A 25,717-nucleotide genomic window follows, 5' to 3' on the forward strand; every position below is an offset into this window, starting at 1 on the left:
AAAAAAACCCACCTCAGAATGTCCTCGTTTTGTGTCAGAGGGGAAGGAGATGTGCCTTGAGCTTCCACCACGGGTGGACAGCTGATGGCTGCAGGCTTTTATGAGCAATTTTACGAGTGCCCTCTCACAGGTGTTTCCCCACCACCACCCCATTCCCTTCCCCACTCCCCTCCCTGCCCCACGGCAGCCCCCTTGGCAAAGCCACACGGGTGGCAAACGCTCATTTATTCCCATCCTCTCACCCTGCCACGTGCCAGCCAAGTGCGGGCCGTGCCTGCCTGCTGTTTGCTGTGCTCATTAGCCACCTCCAGCTGCCTAATTGGGCTGCTGATGAGGGCTGTGGGGTCTGCCTGGTGGGGGGACAGGCCCCCATGGCTCTCTCTGGGTTCTGCTGGGGGCTGGATGGAGTGTGGCTGCTGGATGCTGTTGCCGGAGTGACCATGAGTGCCTCATTAGGAGAAATGAGTTTGAATACAGTCATCAGCTGGAGCTTAATAAATGAGCCCCTCTGCCATGCAAAATAAATATTTGCGTGGGGGAGAGAGTGGCTTCCCCCCTTCCGCGGGGCAGGTGGGCTGCATGTTTGGATTTTGGGGCATCCCCGGTGCCAAACTGCAGTGCTACCCAGGGCCGGACCCCAAATCTTGTGTTCCCCGTGGATGGGGCGAGTCAGCGGAGCATGGGCGGGTTATGAAACCCACCAACACCATCCCCATGGAGGGATGCTTCTCAGGAGGGATTCGGCCGCTCGGTGCCGTGGGCTCAGCTCTCCCAAAATAGAGCCCGGGGCAGCTCCGGGTGTCGGAGGCATCCGAGCGCAGTCATGTGGATGTTATGCAAGAGTTGATGATAGGTTGTAAACAGCTATTAGCGTGATTGACGGAGCCGGGACCGAGTGTTGGGGGGGAGGAAGGGAGAGATGAGTAATAATGATTAAAAATAATTAGCAAATCGAGACGTTCCCTAAATGAGGGAGAAGCTCTGCGAGGATGGAGGAAGGGGATGGGACGGAATTGTGCCCCGAGGGGTGAGGATGGGGAGGGATGCTGGGAGGCAAACGTGGATTTTGGGAATGGGAATATAGGGAATGTGGGAATATAGGGAATGTGGGAGATTTCTTGCCCTCTCTCCTCTGCATCCATTTGGTTGCGAGGAGCAGAAGGGCAACGGGTGCCCCAAATGGGCTCCATTGCGTTGGTCGCTTGGAAACCCAAAGAGAACAGCTTCAAAACTGACCTCAACCGGGGGGGGAAACGGATGGATTTGGGTCCTTTGAGCACCACCGGGTCCCAGCATCCCCAAAACCGGAGCCTGAGCTCAGCCCCGAGTTAATGAGGAGGAGAAAGGAGCAGATTATGGGAAGACAGCTTCTATTTATACATAAATACTGCAGCAATCAGCGGCGCGGGGCAAGGGAAATCCAATCGAAAGATGCGACTGTGTAAGAAGCTTTTTGAGCCAAACGTTACACAATCACTTTTCCTTGGCTGTACCTCCAAATCCCAAAGCAACTGAGAACAACACGGAGTGACCAACCCACCCCACGTGTGGGTCCGTGGGGTTCTACCCGTTGGGTTATTGAAACGTGGGATCCAGAGCCCCCAAACCCGGACCCCCATGGGTGCGGGGTGAGCTCTGAACCCAAACTCACGATGTTTTGGGAGCAGAGTGCTGGGGAACCGCCTGGCAGAGCTGTGTCCCCGCGTGCATCCTATATATAAAGAGCCATATGCACCCGGTGCTGCGTTCGTGCCGTGCGGGGCCGTCCGTGGGCGCTGACGTCCCGAAAATAGCTGCGTCCGCCGACGCCTCGACCCACGGGAGAAAAGGGGCACGGAGGGTTGGGGGGGGAGTTGGGTGCCCCACTGGGGTCGTGGGCTCTGCAGTGGTCAGGTACCTGTTCCTAATGCCATCCCTGTGCCAGCAGCGGTGAGGACGCAGCAGGGAGAGCTGCAAGACACGGCTGCGAGTTGCGTTTGCTGCAGGTGGTGTCCAGGGTCCCTCACTCCCCCCCCATCCCCCCCACCCCCTTTCCTTCCACAGGTTTCGTTCCAGCTGCGGCGGGGTCCGTTCTGAGGTTTGCAGTTTAACTGGGAAAATTCGGATTTGTTATACGGAGGAACACGAAAGGGGCTCGTGCCCATCTCTGCCCCACCCCAAATCCCCTCTCCCAGGGTGAGCGTTTGGGCTGCAGAGCGTACACAGTGCTCTGGGGAGGTCCCGTTAATTGTTTGAGTCATTAAACCTCCTGAATGCAGCGGTTTCGTGGTGCAGAGGAACAAGAAAAGCCAAGCTGGAGCTCTGTGAGCTTCTTCTTCCTCCCTACCCGTTGCAGATTAGCAGCTCTGTTTTGGGTTAACCCTTTCCAAGGGTTGGATCTGGGCTGGGGGGGCTTCAGATACCTTAGGAATTGTACTGTGGGGGCTTTTTTTTTTTTCCCCTATGGAAACCTGTTCTCTGGGTTGGTTTGTAGGATCGTTAAGGTTGGAAACGAGCTCTGAGGTGACCAAGTCCAACCATCAGCCCATCACCACCGTGCACACTAACCATGTTACCAGGGTCACGTTGGCATGGGGTCCTCAGCACCCACTGAGGGACACAGGGACGCGGCATGGGGGCATCCCATTGAATCCACAAATGCAGGGCCGTGTGTGTGTCCGCCCCACAAAACAAGAATTCCTCCCCCAAATCTCAGAGTACAGAACCAGGGCTTGGAGCTGACCATGGCTTTGGTGCTGCATTCTGTCCCCCGGTGAAAAATGATGGTGCGGTGCCTCCCACGTGTGACCGTAACGCAACAGTTCGACACCTCGAGCAGTGTTTGAATTAAGATGTCTGATGTTTTGCTTTGTCCTCATTAGCGGGAACAGCTGTTGGCAGGAGTGGAGGAATTCTAACTCCAGGCTGAAGGAAAATGAAAAGCTCGGGGGGAGGCACAGCATGGCACAAAGGAGGGATCTGGGGGTTGCGTGGGATGCTCCCACGTCCTGGGGCATTCCCATCACACCTGGCTCCTACAGGAATGGTAATTCCCAAATCTGGGGTGGGAAACTCTCCTTTCCCTGCTGGGGGTGAGATGTTCCCCTGCATGGCATCATGAGGATGTGCCTCATGGGGCAATTGGGGGCTTCTCTTCCTATTTCCCCCCAGAATGAAGACCCCCAAATCCTCCTCCCTGAAAGGAAAACCCAACCCAATACTTTGGGTCCACATAGCAAGACGCTGCTTCCCTAAAGGAGAACCCAAAGCAGTTGGGATCTGCCCCCAGAAGGGGCTCCTGATGGTGTGGATGGAGGAGGGTGACGTGGGCAAAGCCCCCCAAATCCCTGTGTTAGCACACAGAGGTGGGCATGGCCCCATGGCCCACAGCATAGCCGGGGGGGGGGGGGGGGGCAGAAACCCCATGGGCAAGTGATCAGCCATTGGGGTCTTCTGGCTCCTGCGTGGGAAGGGCTCAATGCCATTAGAATGACCAACACCATTGGGATGGCCATTGAGGTTGGAACGACCAATGCCACTGAGACGCTGATTGTGTCCAATGCTGTTGCAATGACCAATTCTACCCAGTGCCACTGGAACAACCAACGCTGTTGGGGTGAGCAGTTCTGTGTTTTTTCCCACCCATTCCCCCTCATTTTGAGTAACTTTGCGCCCCCAGTTCTCCCTCAAAGCCATCACTCCCTGCAGCAGCACAACCCAGCCAACCCCGACCCCGTTTCCACCCCAGAATGGCACCATTTGGGGGTCAGAACGGCCCCAACCCACCCCCAGGACCCCGCTGTTCTCACGGCCATGCCCCGCACCGCCGCTCCCCGGGCGATAAATAAAAGATTTTGCAGGGAGCTGCTGCCCTACTTTCTGTGCCCTACTTCTGCCGGGGGATGAGGATTTATTTCGGGTGGTGCCGTGAGTGCCCACGTTTTCTGTGGGTTTTGCAAAGCGGGGCTCTGCTTGGGGCAGCACTTGTGTTGTTGTAGTACTGCACCACAGCAGCCATGCTCCATTTCTCCCCTTTATTTTTGGGGGGGGAGGGAGGGAGGTGTAGAGCTGCGCAGAGGCTTTGTTTCGAGGTTAGAAATGGCTTTTGCCACCCATCAGCTGCTTTAGGGAAGGGTGAGACCCACAAGGAGCTGTGCGAGGACCCCAAGGATGGGGCATCCCCACCCACATCCCAGTATAGGGCGTTCCCCGTGGGATCCTTTGCCTTTTCCCATTGCAGATGTCGAATTCCTGCCCCACGTACAGGGATGGGAGGGCTCAGAGCCTGCGGGCAATCACACAGCTTTAGGGTGGGATATACCACCTTCCCCAGCCCCAAATCCCATAGGGGAATGGGATGGAATTGTCCTCCTCTATGTGCTGCAGGGTTTGGCACCGCGCTCACACCCCCAGCACTTCTCTCCCCCCTTCCTGGCCCCGCTGCTGCCCGCCCCATTACTTATTTATGGCACATGAAAGATGCATGGCAGCAGTGCTGGGGCTCTGCGGGATCGTGCTGTGCTCAGCACTGGGCTCTGCTTCATCCCATCTCCTCCTGGCTTTGGAGGATTTGGGTTTGGGGAAAGAAAAGGGGCCGATGCACCCAGCAGCCAGTGAGGACAGACCCCATTTTCACACAAAATGAGGGCTTTTTGGTGAATCCTCCTAAGCAGGGGATGTCCATCTGTGGAGTTTCCCGTGGTGTAGGGTTTCCTATGGATTTCCTCCTGTAGGGTTTTCTACGGTGTTGAGTCTGTCCCAGCTGCAGCTTCGGCTGAACCCATGGGAAAAGCAGCGTGGGCAGGTTAAATAATAATAATATTTAAAATAAGAGTTCTTCGTTTTAAGGGAAAGTTTCATCTGATCTCCCCATCCAACCTACAGCTGTGGGAAGCTGAATGGGGTGGAAGAAGTAATAAATGAATGGCAGAGCTGCTCTGCATGGGTCGACCCCAGTGGGGACAAAGGTGGCCCCAATGACGGCCTGATCCCAAACCCAAAAAGGTGAATACTGAGGCCAAAATCACCCAAAAGAACCCCCGAATTATGAACCTGTGTGTAATCCCAGCACTGCTTTCATGGCCTCCTGGACTCTGTGGGGCAAGGTGACCCTATAACCAAGGGGATAATTGTGGTCCCCAACCATCAGGAGGACTATTGGTATTATCCAAGCTTTTGTGGTCCCTCTACCATAACCAAGGGGATTATTGAGGTCCCCAGTTAGTTTGTGGGACAATTGGGGTCCTACAATATTTTGGGGTTTCTCCATCCCTAGCCAAGAGGACTATTGAGGCGCCCAACCATTTGGGAGACTGTCGAGGTCCTTCAGCCTTTTGGGATCAGCCCACCCGTAGCCAAGGGGACTATTGGGGTCCTCAGTCTGTGGGACTATTGGAGTCCTCAAACCTTTTGGGGTCTTTCCACCATAACGAAAGGGACTTTAGGGATCCCCCGCCATTTAGACAATGATTGGTGTCCTCCAACCTTTTGGGATCCCCCCACACATGGCCAGGGAGATTACTGGGGTCCCCAGTTTGGGCAACTATTACCATCCTCTAACCCATCTGGGGTCTCTCCACTCAAAGCCGAGGGGACTACTGAGGTCCCCAACCACCTGTAGGACTACTGAGGTCCTCCCACCTTTCAGAGTCCCCTCACCACAACCAAGGGAACTACGTGTGTCCCCAGTTTGAGGGTCTACTGGGGTCCTCTAACCTTCTGGGGTTCCCCCACCCTTTGGGATCCCCATACCCCATCCACCTCACACCAAATCAATCACCACATCCCCACCCCGGAGGTATTTTCCCACTGAACACCCCAATGACCCCAACCCCAATGAATATTAACAGCCATTAATTATTCAGCAAAGCACGGCAGCCCGGCCTCACTCCGCCTTTTGTCTCATTTTCCTTTTTTATTGGTACATCATTGCAGAAATAGCCCTGTGTGTGTGGAGGACGGTGCACCAGACACGATATTCCCGAAAAGGAGGAGAGAGGAAACCCGGCCGCGCTCCGTCATTCCGAACCGCGAAACATACGACAAAATCACCCTCATCAGAAGAGGGGAATATATATATACATATATATATATTATTATTATTTTCCCTTTTTTCTTTTTTTTGCATCTCATGCGAAACAGTTGAAAATTAAAAATTCAAAAGGAAAAAAAAAAAAAGAAAAGAAAAGAAGAAACCCCACAAGAGCCCGACGGAGCCCTGCGATTTGGCACTGCGGGTCACAGCGCTTCTCGCCCGGCGTCCACCCCTCCCCTTACAGATGGTCCACGGGGGGAGAGGGAAACGCCACGAGAGAAGGAAAACGAACCGAACGAAGGTCACCCACACCACACTGCATGGCTGTAAGGAAAGCTGCGACCCCATAGAAATCCTCCCATCGCTCCCTCGCGCGAGCGCCGTCAATAAAAACCCCATTCTTCCCCCCCACCCCACCCCGACCCCAAAAACCCTTTATAAAAGTTTCTTTCCCCCCCCCACCCTCCCACCCCCCAACCCCCCCAGCCAACCTCAAAACGAAACGGAGATATCTATAGGTTTATAGCATTCGCCAACATCCAAAGACATCAAATTAAAAACCGAAACGAACGGAGCGCCGGGAAGGGAAACTCCGCTTGGGTTCCCCCGCCCGAACACAGCGTTGGTGGGGGCCAGGACCCCCCCCATGGGGCGGCCCCACGGCAGAACGACGTCGGGGGCATTTGGGAGGTAGGGGCTGGGGGGAGGGGGGGGTGATGATGATGATGATGATTTTTTGTTCTCGATTTTTTGTTATGGTGATTTTTTAGGTGTTATTTTTGCGTCGGATTTTTTGGGGGGGTGGGATTCTGCGCCGCTCGTCCTCGCGGTGCTGGGATTTTGGCCGATGACCTCGGAGAGCAGAAATCCCCCCCCACCCCGAGGGGGCATTACACGCCGGGTGGGGCCTTTTCGGAGAGGTTCTGCAGCACGTCGTCGATCCTATCGTCTTCGATAACCACTGGAAGGACGGGGAAAAGGGGAAAACAAAAGGACGGCCGTCAACGTGGCGTGGCAGAGACGGTACCCAGGGAGGGATTGGGGTCATGGGATGCCCATACCCGGGGTGGTATTGGGATCGTGGGATGCTGGTACCCGGGGAGGGATCCACTGGGGTTGTGGAATACCGGTACCCAGGGAGGGATGTGCTGGGGACACGGGATGCTCATCCTGGGATGCGCTGCATCCTCTGGGTGAGGGATGTGCTGAGTCCCCGAGGATGCTCGGTGCAAGGTGAGCACCTCAGGGTGCGTCCCCGGGGTGGGACTGATGGCACGGCATCCCCCAGGGGTAGCTCAGCGCGCGGGGAACATCCCGGATCTCAGCCCCGGTACCTCGGAAGGCATCCCAACAGCGCAAGGCGAGCCTCCCCCCACCCCCCTTAGTGACGAGCAGGACGAGCATCCCCGGGGTCCCCGCTAACGCGATGAGCCGCATCCCCAGGCTGCCTGCTCCACGCCGACCCGCACCCTGCCGCACGCTCTCCCCAGGGTACCCCCATCCCCGTCCCCGCTCACCCACCTCTCTTGCTGCGCCCGATCTGCCCCAGCTTGGGGGGCCGCTTGCCCTGCCCGGCCGCCAGCAGCGCGTCGGGGCCGTGGCGGAGGGGCACGGGGAAGGGCAGCTCTCCCCCCGCCGCTCCCCCCGCCAGCTGCCCCCCGCCGTACGGCGGCCCCTCCGCCATGGCCGGGGCGGCGGTGGTGGCGGCGGTGGCAGAGGGGGGCCCGGCGCCGCCCCCCCCCCCCGACAGCCTCCCGGGCCGCGGGGGGTCCCGAGCCCCCCTGGGGCTGCGGCTCGGCGGAGCGGGGCGGCCGCCCCGTCACATCCCGGCGCTGCCCGCCCGGCGCTGCCCGCGGCTCCGGCGGTCCCGCGGCGGCGGAATCGGTGGCGGCGGCGATAGAGGAGCGGGGGGCGGGAGCGGGGCGGGGCGGCTCGGGAACGCCCCCGGGATGGGCCGGTTCCCCACCCCACCTCCCTATACCCCAACCCCCCACACCCCAACCCCACCCGGATCCCCCGAGCAGGGAGGGAGTGGTGCCCAGAATCCGACCCAGGGAGCCCGGAGCATCCCGGGGCTGCCCGCCGCTGCCCGTGAGAGCGTGGCTTGTCCCCGTCCCCTGCCCCCATCGGTGTCCATGTGCCGTGTCCCCATCCCATGTCCCCCTGCCGTGTATCCATGCCGTGCCCCTGTGTCACATCCCCATGCTGTGTCCCCCTGCCCTCTCCTCGCACTGCATCTCTGTGCCATGTCCCCATACCACGTACCCATGCCTTGTCCCTGTGTCCCTGTGCCATGTCCCCACGCCGTATCCCCATGCCCCGTCCCTCTACTGCGTCCCCATGCCATGTCCCTGTAGTGTGTCTGTTTGCCGTGTCCTCATGCCATATCCTTATGCTCTGTCCCTTAGCCATGTCCCTGTACTGTGTCCCCAAGCCATGTCCCCATGTCATGCCACTCTACTGTGTCCCTTTGCCATGTTCCAATGCCATTTCTCCCATGCCATGTCCCGGCAGTGTGTCCCCATGCTATGTCCCCTTGCGTCCCAATACCATGTCCTCATGCCATGTCCCTATACTGTGACTCCACTCCATATCCCCAAGCCATGTGTCCCCGTGCCATATCCCTGCATTGTGTCCCCACGCCGTGTCCCCACACCGTGTCCCCGTGCCATATCCCCACCCCGCCTTCCCCAGGTCGCAGTGATGTCTCAGCCCGGTGGCCCGGCTGCAGGGAGGATTATTTTTTGGCAAAGCAAACCAGCGCGGGCTCGGGGCGAGCAACGCTTTTGGGGACACTGCCCCATCCTCAGTGCTTTCTCGATGCATCCCCTGCAAAAAGTCCGGGCTGGGGGTGGGGACAGCAGGGACAGCAGCGGGAGGTCTGTCGGCACGGTTTGCTCTGCCACCTCCGCGAAAATCTCGCAACCAACGGGGACCTCAGCGCAGCCGGGGGCAGAGGAGCTCATTTTGGGGCAGGTGAAGGCCGGGGCCCCCGTGTTGGCGGGGCTGGGGCCCGCCGGGAACGCAGCCGCAGAGCCCTGCTGCCAGCTCCTTGCATAACGCTGCGTCTGCGCCCAGCATCCCGCGGGGGAAGCTGGGGAACAGGAGGCAAAAGGCAGCGGGGGCAGCGCAGCCCCCAGGAGCTTATTTTGGGCTCTGCGGGGACGGGCTGCGTTCCTTACATCCCCCAACGCGGGACCCGCACGGGGTTTGGGTGGAAAACAGACGGCTTTGTGGTGCCGTGCGGGGTAAGAAAAGAATCCCCTCCCGCGTCTGCGGAGCCCCGGGGGGGGGGGCGGGGGTTGTGGGGGGTGTGGGGAGAACATGGGGTCGGCTGCGGGGCGACGGATTTACGGCAGAGGGTGAAGGAGACGCGGAGCCGTCCCTGCGGGCTTTTGCTATTCCCGCAGCGGGCTCGCACCGCCACCTGCAGCCCGGTTACAGGGATGGAACAAGGCGGGACGAAGAAGGCTTTTCAAACAGGTTTTATTACATCCCTTGCCGTGCCCCGACTCTTCAAGCCCTGCTGCAAAAATCAACCGGAGAGCTTTCACGCTCCCGATTCCCACTTTCCTGCGTGGCACAATCGCACGCGGCCGAATTGCAGCCCCTGGCAGTGCTGGGAGGAGGGGGATGGTGGAAACGCTGCTCCCTGCTCATGTTCACCATCGTGGAAGTACTGGTGTGAAGCTGAAGCTCTTCTGACCGCCCCGCTTGGCCTGGGGAGCTGCCAGGCAGCAGTGCTGCCCACGCCACGCAGCCTCGGGACTCCTCAGAGTTCTCTTTTTTACCACCAGGGTATTGCAGGAACAAAGTGACTTTGCCTCCAGGAGCACCACGCGAGCCCTGAGCACTTGCATTTTCAAACCCACCTCCCTCCCCTTCCTCGATCCAGGTTTTTACCCCCAACAAAACGAACGACCCTATCAGCCACCCAAAACATAAAGTAACACCCCCAAACCCAAAGGGACTGCCCCAAACCCAAAGGAAACAATCATAACCCAAAGGAGGCACCACCCCAAAAAACACAAAGGAATTGTTCAAAAAGCAAAAGGAGAACCACAAAAAACCCAAAGGGGTTGCCCAAAACCCAAAGCTCAATACCCAAAGGGACTGATACCCCAACACCAAAAGGGATCACTCAAAATCCAAAGGAATTGCCCTAAACCCACAGGGGACACTGCACCCAAATCCCAAAAGAATAGCTTGAAACCCAGATGGAGTAACACCCCAAGAAACAAAGGGATCAAGCAAAACTCACATGGGGCAACACCCCAAAACCCGAAGGAATTGCTCAAAGCCAAAAGGAATTAACACACCTCAGCACCCAATGGGACTGCTCAAAGGGGGAACCACCCCAAAGCCCAAAGGAATTGTCAAAAACCCAAAGGTAGTAACACCCCAATGCCCAAAGGGACTGCCCAAAAACCAAAGGAATCAAGCAAAACCCAAAGGGAACAGTACCCCAAAAACCAAAGAGATCTCTCCAAACCCAAAGGGAACAACAACCCAAAATCAAAGGGGGAACCACCACAAAAATCAAGGGGATCCCCCAAACCCAAGGGGAGCAGCACCTCAACACTCAAAGGGATATGCCCACAGTCAAAAGGGGAACCACCCTGAAAAACAAAAGAATCTCCCCAAACCCAAAGGGAATAATAACACAAAACTCAAAAGGATGTCCCCAAATTTAAAGGGGGAACCACCACAAAACCCAAAGGGATCTCCCCAAATCCAAAGGGAACAATAACACAAAACCCAAAGGGATCTTCCCAAACCCAAAGGGGGCAGCACCCCAACACCCAAAGGGATATCCACAAAATCAAAGGGGGAACCACCACAATACCCAAAGGGATATCCCCAAACCCAAAGGAGGCAGTACCTCAAAACCCAAAGGGATCTGCCCACAATCAAAAGGGGAACCACCCCAAAAACCGAAAGAATCTCCCCAAACCCAAAGGGAACAATAACACAAAATCCAAAGGGATGTCCCCACATTTAAAGGAGGAACCGCCACAAAACCCAAAGGGATCTGCCCACAATCAAAGGGGGAACCACCACAATACCCGAAGGGATCTCTCCAAACCCAAAGGGAGCAGCACCCCAACACCCGAAGGGATCTCTCCAAACCCCAAGGGGGGCAACACCCCAAAATCCAAAGAGTTCTGCCCCAAATCCTTGTCCCCCAGCAGGTAGCACCGCTGGAGCTGCACGGCTGAACGTCGGCACTGCTCTTCGGGCTCTGCACGCTGCAGGGACTGCGCTTTCTCCCCGTAACGGAGCAGCGCATCTCCCGCCGGCAGCAGCAGCGCAGCAGCATCTCTCCGTGTGCGCCGATGCATTCTCCCTCCTCTCCACGCTTTGGGCTGCGCGCGGCTGCTGCCTGCACGCCCGGGGAGGTGGAGCAGCGCTCCGCTCTGCAGCAGCATCATTGCATCCTCACCCAGCGCATCCCGCTGGGGACCGGCCCTTGGGATCGGGATACGGGGACGGACCCTCGGGTCGGGATCGGGATACGGCAGCGAGGCGATGCTGCCCTGGCGCCGCAGCAAGTTCGTGCTGGTGGAAAACGAGAGTAAGTGCAAAGGGAAAAGCTTGGGGCCAGGGTTGGGCTATGCCTCGCTGCTGGCCGGGTTCCTGCGCTCCTGCCCCGATTTGTTGCCCGATTGCCCTTTGGAGCGGTTGGGTGCGGTGTTCGGAGGCCGGCGGCAGAAAGTGGAGCTGAACAAGGAGGATCCCACCTACACCGTGCGCTACCTGGGTAATGCCGTCACTCTGCACGCCAAAGGAGAGGGATGCACCGAGGAGGCGGTGGGGAAAATATGGGCCAAAAGCGACGCGGGCGCCGGTGGGGCCAAGATGAAGCTGACCTTAGGGCCGCACGGCATCCGCATGGCACCGGGCGAGAAGGGAGCCCGGCGCTCGGGCCACGCGTACCTGCTGCACCGCATCACCTATTGCACAGCCGACCGTCGGCACCCAAAGGTGTTTGCTTGGGTGTACCGGCACCAGGTGAAGAACAAAGCGGTGGTGCTGCGCTGCCACGCCGTCCTCGTCCCCAAAGCGGCCACCGCGCGTGCCATGGCCCTGCTCCTCTTCCAGACCTCCGCTTCGGCCTTCGATGAATTCAAGAGGCTCAAAAGGCAGAACGACGGCCGTCGCCTGCAGCAGCAGCTCCTGGGTGAAGCCATCGTCCCTTTGGTGCCCCTGCGCAGGCTGCTCAATGCCAAGTGTCCCTACCGCCCGCCGGCCGAGCGCACCCGCTGTGCCCCACGGCTCAGCTCCATCCTGGAGGAGGACGAGGAGGAGACGGGGGGCACGTGGGGAGATGGGGGTCCCACCGTGCTCTCTTTGGCTAGTGAGATGCGGGGGTGCAGCTTGCGTGGCCCACGGGCCCCCATATGCTGAGCGTCCCCATTGGCGTCCACTGCTTTGGCCACAGTGAGTGCCCTTGGGACACAGCTGGACTACAGGGCTACGTCCCTTGCTCTCAACGAGGGGGGGAACCCAGCATCCCCCCACCCCTCTCCTGGAAATAAACCCAATGTGTGTTTTCTGCCTGTGACAGCGCCTGCCTCTCGCCAGCCTGGAAGACTCATGATGGTTTGTTCCTTTTCTATTTGTTATTTACTCATTTTTTACCCTTCTCAGGGTAAAATTTCCACACCGGGGAGGGGGAGGTTGGGGGGGGAAGGCCTTTCTGCACCTTCCATGCCATTCCACGTCAAGTGATGCTCATGTCGCCATGGCAACGTGGGGGTTTAAATAGAGCAGGCCCACGCTTTGGTGGGAGGGTGGCAGTGGGGATCCCAGGCCCGAACCTGTGGGGCAAAGCAGCCCGGAGTACCTAAATCCATGTAATCTTACCCAAAATGATTTATTTTCACCCAGTTTTTACTCTCCCTGCCTTGACAGGAGCAGCAGTGGGGGGGGGGACAGCAGAAGGAGATAAAGAAATGGGAGTTGGGGTGGGGGGGGGAAGAACAAGGGGCACCACTGCTCTGTGCACTGGGGAGGGGGGTGCACCACTGGGGTGGAGTTTGGGTGAGCTCACCCCATGTTACAACATCCAGGGTGGGGATGGGTTGTGATCCTGATTCCCTCCGAACTTTGGGGGCTGGCATCTGACTGCCCCCACGCAATGCTCTGTGGGGCTGGGGTTTGGGATAACTGCCCCCCAAAAGCACTGTGGGGATGAGGTTTGGGCTAACACCCCTAAAAATAAACCTGTGGAGCTTAGATACAGCTTGCATCGTGCAAAATTTGGGCTAAACATACCCTGAAAACCCTGTGAGGCTGAAATGGGTTAATCCCTCCCTAAAGGTGCCATGGGGCTGGAATTTAACTTGTCCACTTCCAGAATCCTGGGGGTGAGAGTATGGATTTCGGCTGAACCCACCTCAAAGGCCCTGTGGGGGTGGGATATGGGCTATACTGCCCTAAAATCCTGCGGCAAAAGGCTGGGATTTGGGTCAAACCCACCCCGAAGTCCAAGTGGGGCTCTGAGTTAATCCGACTCCCAGAAAAGCGTTGTGGAGCTGAGATTTGAGCTCTTCCCCCCAAATAAAGTGCAGCGGGGCTGAGATTTGGGCTCACACCTCCACAGAACATCGCAGGGTGGGGATTTAGACTCTCCCCTTCCAAAATTCTGCCGGTCGGAGGCCGAAATTTGGGCTAAACCCACCCCCGAGGCCCTGTAGGGTTAGGCCAAACCCTCCCAAGGCGCTGCGGGGCTGCGCTGAGCCTCTCTCGGCCCTCCGCCCCTCCTGGAGACCCTCCGTCCACTCCTCGGAGGACCACTCTATGGTAGCGCCTCGCGGCTGTGACGTCATAGTCCGCGCCGCTGCCGCAACGTCTTCAGCGCGCGCCGCGCAGTTGCCGTGGTAACGGCGGCGATGGAAGGAAGCGGACGGCCGTCGGTTTTTCAGGCCGCGGTGCTGGTGGCCGGTACCGGGCTGACCGCGTTCCTTTATTCGGTGTACCGGCATCACGCTCACGTCGCCCGTGGCCTGCAGGTGGGTACGGGAGCTCCGGGGCCGAGCTGCCGGTCATAGTGGCTGCCCCGGGCCAAGGCCGTGGCCTCCCGGGCTTGGGCCTTGTGGTTGATCTGCGGCTCCTTCCGTCCTTTAGGGCGCCCGGAGGTTGCGGCTGGACAGGGAGCTGCGGGATGTGCTGCTGGAGGCACCGGGCCACTGTGTGCCTTATGTTGCCATTGAAGGTACTGGTGTGGCCAAACGCTGGGCTTCTTTTCCCACCGCCCCTTTGGCTCGAGTGTTTTGCCCGAAATCTGATGTTTTGCCCCACAAAATCCTCCCCCACGTGCAGCCCGAGCCCTGGCAGGAACAGTGGTGGGGGGTGCAGAGGAAGGAGCTGAGGAAATGGGGCTGTGCTGAGGAGGGGAGGGCATGAGACGTCACTGCCCCGCACCCTGGGGAAGGAGATGCGGGCTCCTCCTTCACAGCCCCACAGAGATGGGGTTGGGGTGAGCTGCCCCCAAAGAACAGCACCCAGGGAGGAGACAGGCTCCCTCCAAACTTCGTGTGGGGGGTGAGGGGGTGAGGTGCAAATGTAAGCTCTGACAGAGGGCTCTGTGTTCCTGGGGCTTAGGCTAGGGCTAATTCTTCTCAGATGCACTGTGGGGGTGGAGTTTGGGCTAATACCCTTTGAAACAAATTATACAGAGAGTTGAGATACAGCATGCTTCCCACAAAACCATGCGGGGAAGGACTGGGGTTTGGGCTAAACATACCCCAAAGGCCCTACAGGGCCAGGATGTGGGCTAATCCCTCCCAAAAGGTGCCACAGGGCTGGAATTTAGCCTGTCCCCTTCCAAAATCCTCAGGGAGAAAGACTGACATTTGAGTCCCAGAGCCCTGTGGGGCTGAGTTTTGGGTCCCCATCCCCATCCCCCCCCACCCCAAAGAAAAAAAAAAGAAAAAGAGACTTGCACCACAGCTCAGCTGCTCCACTTGTTCCAGGCGTGGTAAACTCTGTCAAGGACACCCTGAGCAGCCAATTTGTGGACGACTGCAAGGGCGTCGTGCAGAGGCTGACGCTGCAGGAGCACAAGATAGTGTGGAACAGAAAGACCCACCTCTGGTACGTACCCATAGCACGACGTCCCAGGTTGGAAGGGACCCATAAAGGATCACTGAACCCAGCCCTGGGCTCCACGCAGGAACACTTGAAATCTGAACCCTACGTCTGAGAGCAGCGTCCCAGTGCTCCTTGAGCAGCTCGGGGCTGTGCCCACTGCCCCACGCACACGGGCACCTGGAGGTCACCCCAGGTGCATCCTCACACTGCACCGAGCAGCCCAGCAAAGAGGATAACAGGAAGCTGTCCCCACCACGCTGTGAAAGTGATGGGGATTAGATGGCTTTCGCTGCCCCCGAGCGCTTTCCCTGCGACAGCAGAAGGTTTTGCATGAGGGCACAAGCAGTGTGACAGATTTCACTGCGTTGACAGCCGTGTGCTGCTGCCTGGAGTTTTGTAAGAGTGGCTTAGATCGGAGGGAACCTTCATGGTTATCAAAGCTCCTGCCCCCTACCATGGGCTGGTTGCCCCCCACCAGGTCAAGCCCCACCCAACCCGGCCTGGAGTGGCAGCGTGGAAGCTTTACCGCTCACTTTATCCCCAGGAACAACTATGAGAAGATCATCCACCAGCGAACCAACACGACTGCCTTCAACCTGGCCCCGCTGGAGGGTGGCACCGACATCGCCGTGCAGGTGATGAAACCTCTGATGGCCACCGAGCTCAGCCTGGAGACGGTGCACAAGAAGTTCCACAGCTCCGTGCAGTCCTTCCCCAACGTCATCGGGCACTACATCAGTGGGGAGCGCCCGAAGGGCATCCAGGAGACGGAGCAGATGCTGAAGGTGGGAGCGACGCTGACTGGAGTCGGGGAGCTGGTGTTGGACAACGACGCCATCAAACTGCAGCCTCCCAAACAAGGCCTGCACTACTACCTGAGCAGCGCCAATTTTGACACTTTGCTGAAGAGGCAGGAGACGTGTGCCAAGCTTTGGAAGTTGCTGACTGTCCTTTTTGGTTGCGCCACGTGTGCTTTCCTCTTCTTCCTCCTGAGGAAGCAGTACCTCCACCGCAGGGAGAGGCGGCGCTTCAAACGGATGCAGGAGGAATTCAGGCAAGCGCGGGAGCGGCTGATGTGCGCAGTGAAGGCTAAGGGAGGAGAGAAGCTGAAAAATATCTGTGTCACCTGCCTGAGCAGCGACAAGTCCTGCGCCTTCCTGGGGTGTGGGCATGTCTGCTCCTGCAGTGAGTGCTACCGAGCCCTCCCAGAGCCCAAAAGGTGCCCCATCTGCAGACAGCTCATCAGCAGGGTGGTCCCCCTGTACAACATCTAGAGAGCTGTGGCCCAACGGGGCCATTTTTTTGTTGTTGTTTTTTTGAAGTCTGCCTTTTTCTGAAGGTCTGTTCGTGTTCTGCCTCTCTTTTAGGGATTTAGGTTTAGGGTGGTGCCCTCTGTAAGTTCGGGCTTGGTAGTTCTTTGTTTTTTGGGATGGTTCCTCCTTTGTGTTTGTCACGGTGTTGTCCGTGACAGTGACCCAAGGGAAACCGAGAAGGGAGAGGGGAGAGAAAAGCACATCTTCATTTTGGTTTCTACCCTGCTTTTGTCCACCAGTCCATCCATGAGTAAAGTGACCGCAGACTGGCAGAGAAGCCAGGCAGTCATCTGGTCGGGCTTCAGGGCCTCAGATGCCAGAATGTTCTCACCCCAGAGGCTCAAGTGGAGCACATCAGCAGCAACTCGAGCAGACAATCTCTGCAAAAGGAGCAAGAGGGAAAATTAGCTGTGCTCACATCACATCCTGTCCCATCTGCACTGCTAAAAGTCCCTTAGACCTTCTCCAAGGCACTGTGCCATGAGGAAAAAAGCCCTTCATTACTATTATAGGTAGCTACATGTGAACACCAACTGCTGCTACAAACATCTGCTGAAATCCCTGAGACTGCTCAGCGAGTGCCACGCTGTACCCAACAAAGACCCACATTCACCTTTGCTTGTTAGCAGCACAATGACATCTGCTTTACAGATGGAGCTGTACAGGGCAAGATGACCTACAGACAACACAAAGACCAGCTGAATGACTTCCTCAGGGCAGCAGATTCTGACCTTGCTGGGATCCCTCCGAAGCAGCATCTTTATCACTTGCTTCACCTCGCAGGGCACGCCATCAGGCAGGCCTGGCAGCTCCTCCTCACAGTAACTTCTGCTTTCCAGGAACGAGTCCCCGTGGCTGTAGAAAGGATTGGCCAGGCCCAGGATTTCATAGGCAATCGTGCCAACAGCCCAGGCATCAGCTTTGCTGTAGTCGATCACCATGCCTGGACCTGCTGACGCTGTGGTCACCTGCACAAGTCCAATGAGATGGAAAAGTTACAATAGAGAGCTCTAAAGGAACATTTTCTGTAGGCATGCTTTTAGGTCTTCACTGCTTCTCAGCCCACCAGGACATCTGGAAGACTCTGATCACTGCATCTAGGCTTTAGCTGTTACCTTTGACCAGCTTCCACACCAAGTCCTAAGAGACATTTAATATAGACAGGGGACACGGGGATAACCAACCAGTCCTGCACACGCATGCAGGAAACACAAGGCAGGGTACTCCAATCCATGAAGACTGTCTTAGCTTTTGTCAGTGCTATCATCAAAGAACTAAAGATCAACTATACATCATCTCACAACGACCCTGAACTTCATTCAAAAGCCACGTGCTGCCCCAACACAAGGACTGCTGCAGGAACTCCTCCAACAGCTACATGGAACTGGGCCTGAGAAAAGACCACAGAACAAACTTTCCGTGGGAAAAGTCAACACCGCTTCAAAACACCGATTGATTTTCATCTTCTTGTGGTCAAAGTGCCCATGTGGCAAACGCTCAGCGTGGGTTCAAATAAAATTCAACTCATTCTTTCCAGACCCAATCCCACACCTCCCCAGGTTCTCCCATCCTGCACCTCAGCTGGTGCTGGAGTTTTCATCCCCAGAAGCAGCTCAAACCCACAGCCAGCAGCACCAGCAAAAGCTGCTGGAGGATTTACCTCAGGTGGCCTAAGACAGCCATTGCCTCCACAGTCCACATCAGTGCTGGTGAAAGGCAGCCTCAGGCCAACGCTGTCATCTGCCAAACAGCAACCGAAGTCTGTGATCACCAGCCAGGGGCAGCCAGCTGCAAACAACATCAGCAGTGAGTGTTGGGTTCCTGTTCCTCCTCTGCATTACTGGGTGGAGAATTAGCTTTATTAAAACACAACCAGTTTTCCTCTTTCTTTCTTTCCTACTTCTTTATCCGTCTGACAAAATATCATGGATAGCCTAACCAATGTTTTCATTTTTCCACTTTAATTTTTATCTACAGCAAAAGCCACAAAGATACACAGCAGGCTGTGTATCCAGCATCCACCGATGTATAACAGCATCCACCACTGAGCTTTTCATGATGCTGTGTGAGCTCAACAACTGCAAATACACTAAGCCCCTCAGACAGCACTGTGATGGTCCCCACGTACACCTTACAGGTTTTATTCCTTGCATCACACAGGGGACAGATTACACTCCTACAAGCTGTCAGTAATAAAGCAAATCAGAAGAAAGAATATTTTCTTGAGCTACAAAAAGGACAGAGGGTTCTGTCCCATTTTGGAGTTTCCCACTCCAGATGCAGGGTGGGAAATAGAAGGTGGTTTTACACTGATGGCACAGCCATACACAATAAAAAGAAGCACAACTGAGACAGCCAGAGACACCAAATCTCATCACTGCTTCTCCTCTGCCTCTAGCAGCATGTGCAACCTACAGGCAATATTCACTTTCCAGAACAGACAAATGGGGACAAGTTCTGCATTCCTCTGTGGCAATTCTAAAGATGGATAGCTTATCTTTTATTGTTGAACCAGAGTTAAAACCTCAAGGGCCTCAACAGCTCTTGGGAGGCGTGTTTCCAAGTGTGTACTGCAGCTTTTGTCTTTTGTCAGCAACCCAGGCCAAAGCTTTAGCAAGACCCACATTGTAGCAGAAAACACAGCCCCGCTAGGCAACCCCACAAAGTCCCAGCCCCCCACAAGCTTCTCCCACCTACTTCTTCATCACTAAGAAGAGCGTGTGGCTGCGGCCAATCCCTCTGGGATTCAGGCTCACTGGAAGAACATCAGGATAGTCTGTGAGTGCTCCGGGCAGCAACGGGACAGAGGATGTGAAAGCTCGGATCACCTGGATTATATTTGGATGAGGCCGCAACTTCTTCCTCCCAAGGATAGGTTCTCTGTGCAAAAGTACAGACATCACAAGTTACACAGACTGTAGGTTACTGAATCTGCAAAACAGAGCTCCCCTCCCCAGATGTCATACAGCTCTTTGGCTTCTCTGTTGCATTCCCTGACTACAGACACACCGGGCAGCATTCATTATTCATCCATACTGGCAGCTGAGACACATCTGAAATTTAAACCGGACAATTCAGACTGTGGACTCCATTGTTTCCAGTTGGATAAAAGACAGATTTTTCAACAAGAGCACAATTAAACTCAAGATCCTTGAAAAGCTTCTGTGCAATCTGCCACCTTAACGCTTCCTGCCCACTCCCCCTCGCTCAGGTGAAGAAGAGGTAACAGTCATTTTCCATTTGCCTTCTCACCAGCTTTTGTTCTGTGCACGAAGCAACCTGCACTGCAACAGCTTCCAGCTCCCTTCCCTCTATCTGTTTCAGAACCAGACCAGCATTAGGCCAGGTTTCACATGACTGCCCTTTCAACTCAGCACAATGTCAGCGTTTAATTCTGCAACTGAAAAGTGCAGTGATGCTTTTAGATGGTTTCTCAGAAGCAGCTTTTCCAACAGAGTTAACCTTTTGTCACAGAGCAACGCAATTTATGCATCTGACACACAGGGAAACCAAAGCATGGTGCCCCATCAGTGCCAAAGCAGATGGGTCACTGATCATCCTGTGGTCTTTCGACGCTCTTCGAGGCTAAGACAGGACAGTCTGCTTTCTCCGCATTCTCTACAGCTGCAAAATGAAATTCATTTATCAAATTAGCACGTCACACTCTGAGAACAGCCACCATTGCCATGGTTACCATACCTGTGGTGGAAGACAGCTCCATACTCCCCAGCTAAGGCAGTCCGCGTGGCTGGAACGAGCTCTTGGCGCATATTGCACAGGATGGCTTCACTTGAAGAGTCATCCTACAAGAGCAACAGCACGTCAGGCTGCGAGCCTCGGGCACCCAGTGAGGGCTGTGGGTTACCAGAGGCACCTGGGCTGACAGCCACTACCATGCACCTTGCATGTGTCTCAGCAACAAGGCACATCCCACCGCAGTGCTGACTGCTGCCTTGCAGCTGAGCTGTGCTTTGCAAAAGAAAATCCACTGCTGTCCTGAAGCCAGAAGGGAAGTAGGCCCCCGGAGTACTGTCACTCCTCTTTCCTACACTTTGTCACCATATCCAGCTTCCAAAAGGCTTTTCTTCCTTTCACCCCCAGAACCAACAACTGCACCAATAGCAGCTCCCAAATATCGTAAGTGCTGTCAACTCTGGAGCAATAATAACTGCTAATCACTGGCTGTGTGACTAGTCACTAACAACTGGCATTCAGTGTCACGCCCTTAATGAAAGGCTTTGGCTGGAGAGGACCTTAAATATCACCCAGTTCCAAGTCCCAGCAGCAGGCTGAGCACTCCCCACCACATCAGGCTACCCAAGGCCTCATCCAACTTCACCCTGGCCACTTCCAGGGATGAAACACACAAGGAAGAGGTGAAGAGCTGACTCCTTACCGAGATGTTCCACATCATTTTGATAGCCAGGGGGAAAGCAGCTTGCTGCTGGCATTTGCCTGCTGGCTCCTCTTCAGCCACAGGCGGAGCCGAGCTCCCAGTGCTCTCCTGGTGACTGGAGGATGAAGGAATTGTTGCTTCATAGACTGCTGCACTGCAGCCCTTCCCGAGGGGCTGCCCGATGAGATAGTCCTCCAGCTTGAAGCCCTGCCAGCGCAAAGAGCTCAGCGGATCCTTCTGTGCTTTACTCTTCCCGACAAACACCGTCTGAAAGGAACAACAAAGGGAAACCATGAAAACACTCCGTTACTCATGACTGCACAACAAAGGAGAGCCCGAGCGACTGGAAAAGAGCAAAACGCCTTCCTTCAACCAACACACAGCACGGCCCTGAGGCCCAACCGTTCTGTAACTCAGTGATCCTAGCCAAGCTGTCACCGTAGCGCCAACCAAACCTCAAATGCTGGGAAAAGGTGGAAAAACCACGTCCAACCCACACCTGGATGCGGCCGCACACGGCCCGCGCCCGGCGCTGCTCCTCCAGCGGCGGTTCCAACAGCGCCAGCCCCAGCGCCAGGGCCACGCACGGCCCGGCCCGGGCCCGCCGCACCGCCACGGCCGCCAGCCCCGCCGGGCGCCGGAGGGACAAGAAGCGGACAAAAGGCAGCCGGGAGAAGAGAGAGGGCTGCGGGGCGGCTGGGGGGACGGTATGGGGGACGGTATGGGGGACGGGGACGGGACGACGCGGCGCGGCGCCGGGAAGCAGGCGGATAGCGCGGGCCAACAGCACTCGCAACAACATGGCGGCCGCACTGTGCCTCAGGAAACGCCGGGAAACGGGCGGCGGCGATGGTAGAGCGCCGGGCTGGGGGGGCGGCGGGAGGGGAGGAAGTGCGCAGTGCGCAGTGCGCAGTGCATGTCGGGAGAACAGCGCATGCGCGGTGTGCAGGGGTTGTGTACAGCGCGTGCGCAGTGTGACGATGCGCGTGCGTAATGCGGGGAGCCAGTGCACAGCGCGCATGCGCAGTGAGGGCGGAGGATTGACAGGGTGCTTGCGTAGTGTGAGGTTTAGTGAGCGCTGCGTGCGCAATGACGAGCGCATGCGCAGTTCGGAGGGAATCGATGAGCAGAGCGCATGCGCAGTGCGGTGGGGGGGGTAGGGCTCAGGGCGCGTGCGCAGTGTGGAGGGGCACTAGTGCACGGGGGGTGTGTAATGGTGCACGGAGCAGTGTGCACAGTGCATGGTGCTGTAGTGCACAGTGTAATGGTGCACGGAGCGCTGTGCACAGCGCACGGTGCATTGGCGTGCAGAGCACATTGTATTCGTGCATGGTGCTTTCGTGCACGGAGTGTTGGTGCAGAGCGTGATGCGTCGGTGCACGGCACGTGGTGCACTGATACACGGAGCACAGTGACTGCACGTACCACGGGTACACAGTGCACAGGGCATGGTGCACACAGTGCAAAGCACACTGCAGGGCACAGGGCACGGGGCATGGGGCACTGGTGCACCAAGCACAGCCTGGCTTATTAAAGCAACACGTAGTTGTTTTTTTTCTATTACGCTTAATTTAATTGCCAGGACAATCAGTGAACTCCCCCAGAACTCCTCTTTGTCCCCACAGATGGAAATAAAAGCAAGCAGCCATTAAAATGGAGAAAAAACAGGCAAAAAGGAGCAGTGGCACTGCAGTGACAGCCCACCGAGCTGCCCGTGCACAAATGGTTGATGGATAACGTCGGGGACTTTGAGCTGAAATTGCTTTTTGTCCCCAGTTTTGCAGCTTTGGATCCAAGCAACATCTGTGCAGTAAATCCTTTCACGTGGCATCACGTCCGTGGAGCTGCTTGCATAGAGGGAAAGTTGGGGGAATAATCCATCGTCCCCAGCGCCGAAAGGGAAATGCAGGTGTGCAGTTTATGCCTTCTGCAAGTCCTCAGGGCCAAAGGAGAGCGGCAGGAGCTCATGTAGTTTCTTCACAATGTAGGTGCCATCGGGTTTGGTCAGGTAGAGGTCCCAGTCTGTGCCAAACTGCACGAGGAAAAGGGGAGAGAGGCTCAGTGGAGAATCTATGCTTCTCCCCCAGAGCTGCAGCACCCACAGCCACATGGCTGCACTCCCCCGGTTTGTTCAGCCCAGAGCAGAGGAGGTAGAGGAGAGACCCCATGGTGGTCTGCAGCTCCTTGTGGCCCTACAGCTCCTTGTGGTGAGCTGCGGCCCCCAGCATGGTAGGGGGTGCCCTGTTCACCCCACTCACCTCTCTCATCACCTGTCTGCAGGCTCCACAGGGCACGATGAAATCTGACATATCGCTGCCACAAAAAAGAAGCACACAAGGCTCAGTCCCACTCCCTGACCAAAAAGCAAAGGGATCCCCCAAAACCCAAAGGGGGCACCTCCCCAAAACCCAAAGAGATCCTCCCAAACCCAAAGGGATCACCTCAAAATCAAAGGAGGAACCACTCCAAAAAACAAAGGGAACACCTGAAACCTAAATAGGGCATCTCCCCAAAGCCCAAAGGAATTGCCAAAAAGTTAAAGGGAGTAACACCCCAAAACCCAAAGGGTTTCCTCAAAACCTAAGAGTATCACCCAAAACCCAAAGAGGGCATCACCACAAAACTCAAAGGGATTGTCCCAAAATCAAACGAGAAATCACCCCCCAAAACAGAGAGATTGCCCAAAATTAAAGGGGGAACCATCCCAAAAAATAAAGGGATCCCTTAAAACCCAAAGGGGATACCTCCCCAAAACCCAAAAGGATTCCCCCAAATGGGGACCGCCCACAAATCAAAGGGAGAAGCACCCTGATACACAAAGCGATCCGAACAAACCCAAAGGGGGCACCACCCCAAAGTCCAAAGGAAGCACTACAGCAAAAACCCCAAAGGGATTACCCAAAACCCAAAGGGGGCATCACCCTAAACCCCAAAGAATGATGGTGCTGATGGCCTTACCTGGCAATGGCCATGGCCCTGAAGCGTGTGTGCCCCTCAGAGATGGCTTTCTGGATGGCGGTGCGCTCAGCGCACACCCCCAGGCTGTAGCAGGCATTCTCCACGTTGCACCCTACAGGGAAGCACCAGCACCACTCAGCACCCTTCATTTGGTGGGACCCCTTCAAATGTCGCCCATCCTGTGCTCTGGACAATGCACGTCTTCGTTCTGTGATTTATTTTATCTGTTCTCCCATTTTTGGCTCCTCCAGCAACTATAGATGGCAGGGAGTGTGGGGAAGGGTCGTGGCACCCACCTGGAGGACCTCAAAAGCTGAAAGGAACACCACCCCAAAGAGGAAAGAGATCATCCCAAAATCAAAGATCCAAAAAGCAAAAGGATTGTCCCGAAATCAAAGTGGGAACGACTCCAAAAAGCAAAGGGATTGCCTAAAAAGCAAAGAGGGAACCATGCCAAGAAGCAAAGGATTGCCCGAAAGTCAAAGCGGATGTCACCCCAAAAATAAAAGGGAACACACAAAAAGAAAAGGGATCATCCAAAAAGAAAAGGGGGAACTACCTAAAAATAAAAAAATAAAATAAAATAAAATAAAAAGGGATTGCCCAAAAACGCAAAGAGGGAACCACCTCAAAACCAAAAGGGTGAAACACTCCAAAAACAAAAAGGATTGCCCAAAACCCAAAGGGAGCACCACCACAAAAACCCAAACAAATCACCCCAAAATCAAAGGGGGAACCACCCCAAAAAGCAAAGAGGGAACCACCTCAAAACCTAAAAGTGCAACAGTCCAAAACCAAAATGCATCGCCCAAAAACCAAAGGGAGAACCACCCAAAAACTCAAGGGGATTGTCCCAAAATCATAGGGGGAACCACCTCAAAAAGCAAAGGGATCATTCAAAACCCACAGAGGGCACCACCCCAAAGCCCAAAGGAGGCACTAACTGCCAAAGAAGAAAACAAATAATAAACCCAAAAAGGTTGCCAAAAACTCAAAGCGAATGCCACCCTAAACCCCAAAGGAATCACTCCGAACCCAAAGGCTGTAAAACCCCAAAACCTAAAGAGATCTCCCAAAGCATCCCACAGGGCTCACGCCAAACCCAAAACAAGTAACACCCCGAAACACACAGGGGCCAATCATTCCAGAACCCAAAGCCATCACCCAGAACCCAACCGGGCCACCACCCTATAACCCAATGTCTCACCAGAGAATATCTCCCCAGCGGCGGTGAGCAGCGCGGCGCCCACGGGGAAGCGGCTGTAGGGGCAGTAGGCGCAGTCCTTGGCCTCACGGCAGCGCCGAAGCAGCAGCTGTAGGCACTCGCTGCCCTCCATGCCAGCACTGCCTGCCCCACACGGTGACGCCGACGTGGTTAAATATTCCCCCGATCGCAACGCCCCATCGGGATAACGCCCCACGCGTGTACTGGGCATCATCCCCAGCCCCGAGGTGTCGGGATCAGGGCGGGGCTTGAGCTCTTTCCGAGTCTGCTTTCTCATTTATTTATTTTATTATTGTTGTTGTTATTATTTTTAGCAATTTTTCTGCGTGTTTCACTTTGTGTGTGTGTGTGTGTGTGTGTGCAGGCTAAGCTGGAGTGTTTTCTCGCACCGCCTTGCTTTCCTTCCTCCCCAGCAGGAATTTGGTGCTGGGAATGTCCTGGAGGGGCCACGGAGAGGTCAAAGGGAAGAGAACCATTGGGTAGCTAACAAGAAATAGCACATTCCCCCCCCCCCCCTCCACCGCCACCGCCCTCCCCCCTAGTTTCTCATGGACAGCCAAGACACAGCAGGGGAAGCGGATGGAAAGTCTCCCTGACGCTGCCTTCCCCTGCTGCTGCAAAATCCTATTGCTGAGCACAGATAAGGACTGTTCTGCACCACCCTGGAGGGGGAGGGGGCATGTTTTCCCTGTGTGGCTGAGCCCCATTTCCCATCC

General features: G+C 56.0%; 5 protein-coding genes across 5 annotated transcripts; 2 read left to right on the forward strand and 3 right to left on the reverse strand.

The window, feature by feature from the left end:
* Window positions 1–6,813: 6,813 nt before the first annotated feature.
* On the reverse strand, window positions 6,814–7,845 carry CAMK2N1 (calcium/calmodulin dependent protein kinase II inhibitor 1). Its single transcript, XM_065737804.1, has 2 exons — window positions 7,535–7,845; window positions 6,814–6,974 (listed from the first exon to the last, which is right to left on the reverse strand). Exons 1-2 carry the CDS (start codon window positions 7,695–7,697, stop codon window positions 6,904–6,906), a joined length of 234 nt encoding a protein of 77 aa, XP_065593876.1. The 5' UTR covers window positions 7,698–7,845; the 3' UTR covers window positions 6,814–6,903.
* A 3,676-nt stretch (window positions 7,846–11,521) lies between these two features.
* LOC136049507 (protein FAM43B-like) lies at window positions 11,522–12,557 on the forward strand. Its single transcript, XM_065737805.1, has one exon. It carries the CDS (start codon window positions 11,543–11,545, stop codon window positions 12,419–12,421), a length of 879 nt encoding a protein of 292 aa, XP_065593877.1. The 5' UTR covers window positions 11,522–11,542; the 3' UTR covers window positions 12,422–12,557.
* Window positions 12,558–13,908: 1,351 nt separating this feature from the next.
* Window positions 13,909–16,418, forward strand: LOC136049508 (mitochondrial ubiquitin ligase activator of NFKB 1-like). The gene is made up of 4 exons (XM_065737806.1): window positions 13,909–14,028; window positions 14,144–14,231; window positions 14,992–15,112; window positions 15,654–16,418. Exons 1-4 carry the CDS (start codon window positions 13,909–13,911, stop codon window positions 16,381–16,383), a joined length of 1,059 nt encoding a protein of 352 aa, XP_065593878.1. The 3' UTR covers window positions 16,384–16,418.
* Window positions 16,419–16,559: 141 nt separating this feature from the next.
* Window positions 16,560–21,661, reverse strand: LOC136049778 (serine/threonine-protein kinase PINK1, mitochondrial-like). The gene is made up of 7 exons (XM_065738272.1): window positions 21,318–21,661; window positions 20,819–21,085; window positions 20,122–20,225; window positions 19,120–19,302; window positions 18,083–18,257; window positions 17,154–17,390; window positions 16,560–16,802 (listed from the first exon to the last, which is right to left on the reverse strand). Exons 1-7 carry the CDS (start codon window positions 21,618–21,620, stop codon window positions 16,560–16,562), a joined length of 1,512 nt encoding a protein of 503 aa, XP_065594344.1. The 5' UTR covers window positions 21,621–21,661.
* Window positions 21,662–22,535: 874 nt separating this feature from the next.
* CDA (cytidine deaminase) lies at window positions 22,536–25,278 on the reverse strand. The gene is made up of 4 exons (XM_065737807.1): window positions 24,984–25,278; window positions 23,777–23,888; window positions 23,077–23,131; window positions 22,536–22,850 (listed from the first exon to the last, which is right to left on the reverse strand). Exons 1-4 carry the CDS (start codon window positions 25,276–25,278, stop codon window positions 22,737–22,739), a joined length of 576 nt encoding a protein of 191 aa, XP_065593879.1. The 3' UTR covers window positions 22,536–22,736.
* Window positions 25,279–25,717: the final 439 nt, after the last annotated feature.

The sequence above is a fragment of the Cyrtonyx montezumae genome, unplaced genomic scaffold (genome assembly GCF_038088225.1).
Source record: "Cyrtonyx montezumae isolate F1298 unplaced genomic scaffold, pur_monq_1.0 scaffold_21, whole genome shotgun sequence".
Lineage (NCBI taxonomy): Eukaryota > Metazoa > Chordata > Aves > Galliformes > Odontophoridae > Cyrtonyx > Cyrtonyx montezumae.

Coding starts and splice junctions, on each gene's coding strand:
- LOC136049508 (XM_065737806.1), top strand. CDS start 13,909: ATGGAAGGAAGCGGACGGCCGTCGGTTTTTCAGGCCGCGGTGCTGGTG. Junction 14,029..14,143: donor ACGTCGCCCGTGGCCTGCAG/GTGGGTACGGGA, acceptor TCCGTCCTTTAG/GGCGCCCGGAGGTTGCGGCT. Junction 14,232..14,991: donor GCCTTATGTTGCCATTGAAG/GTACTGGTGTGG, acceptor CACTTGTTCCAG/GCGTGGTAAACTCTGTCAAG.
- CAMK2N1 (XM_065737804.1), bottom strand. CDS start 7,697: ATGGCGGAGGGGCCGCCGTACGGCGGGGGGCAGCTGGCGGGGGGAGCG. Junction 6,975..7,534: donor GATCGGGCGCAGCAAGAGAG/GTGGGTGAGCGG, acceptor CCGTCCTTCCAG/TGGTTATCGAAGACGATAGG.
- LOC136049507 (XM_065737805.1), top strand. CDS start 11,543: ATGCTGCCCTGGCGCCGCAGCAAGTTCGTGCTGGTGGAAAACGAGAGT.
- CDA (XM_065737807.1), bottom strand. CDS start 25,278: ATGAGAAAGCAGACTCGGAAAGAGCTCAAGCCCCGCCCTGATCCCGAC. Junction 23,889..24,983: donor CGCTGGGGAGATATTCTCTG/GTGAGACATTGG, acceptor GCTTCCCTGTAG/GGTGCAACGTGGAGAATGCC. Junction 22,851..23,076: donor GCAGACAGGTGATGAGAGAG/GTGAGTGGGGTG, acceptor TTCCTCGTGCAG/TTTGGCACAGACTGGGACCT.
- LOC136049778 (XM_065738272.1), bottom strand. CDS start 21,620: ATGTTGTTGCGAGTGCTGTTGGCCCGCGCTATCCGCCTGCTTCCCGGC. Junction 19,303..20,121: donor GGAGCTGTCTTCCACCACAG/GTATGGTAACCA, acceptor ACTTTTGCACAG/AGAACCTATCCTTGGGAGGA. Junction 17,391..18,082: donor GCTGTCTTAGGCCACCTGAG/GTAAATCCTCCA, acceptor GGACTTGTGCAG/GTGACCACAGCGTCAGCAGG.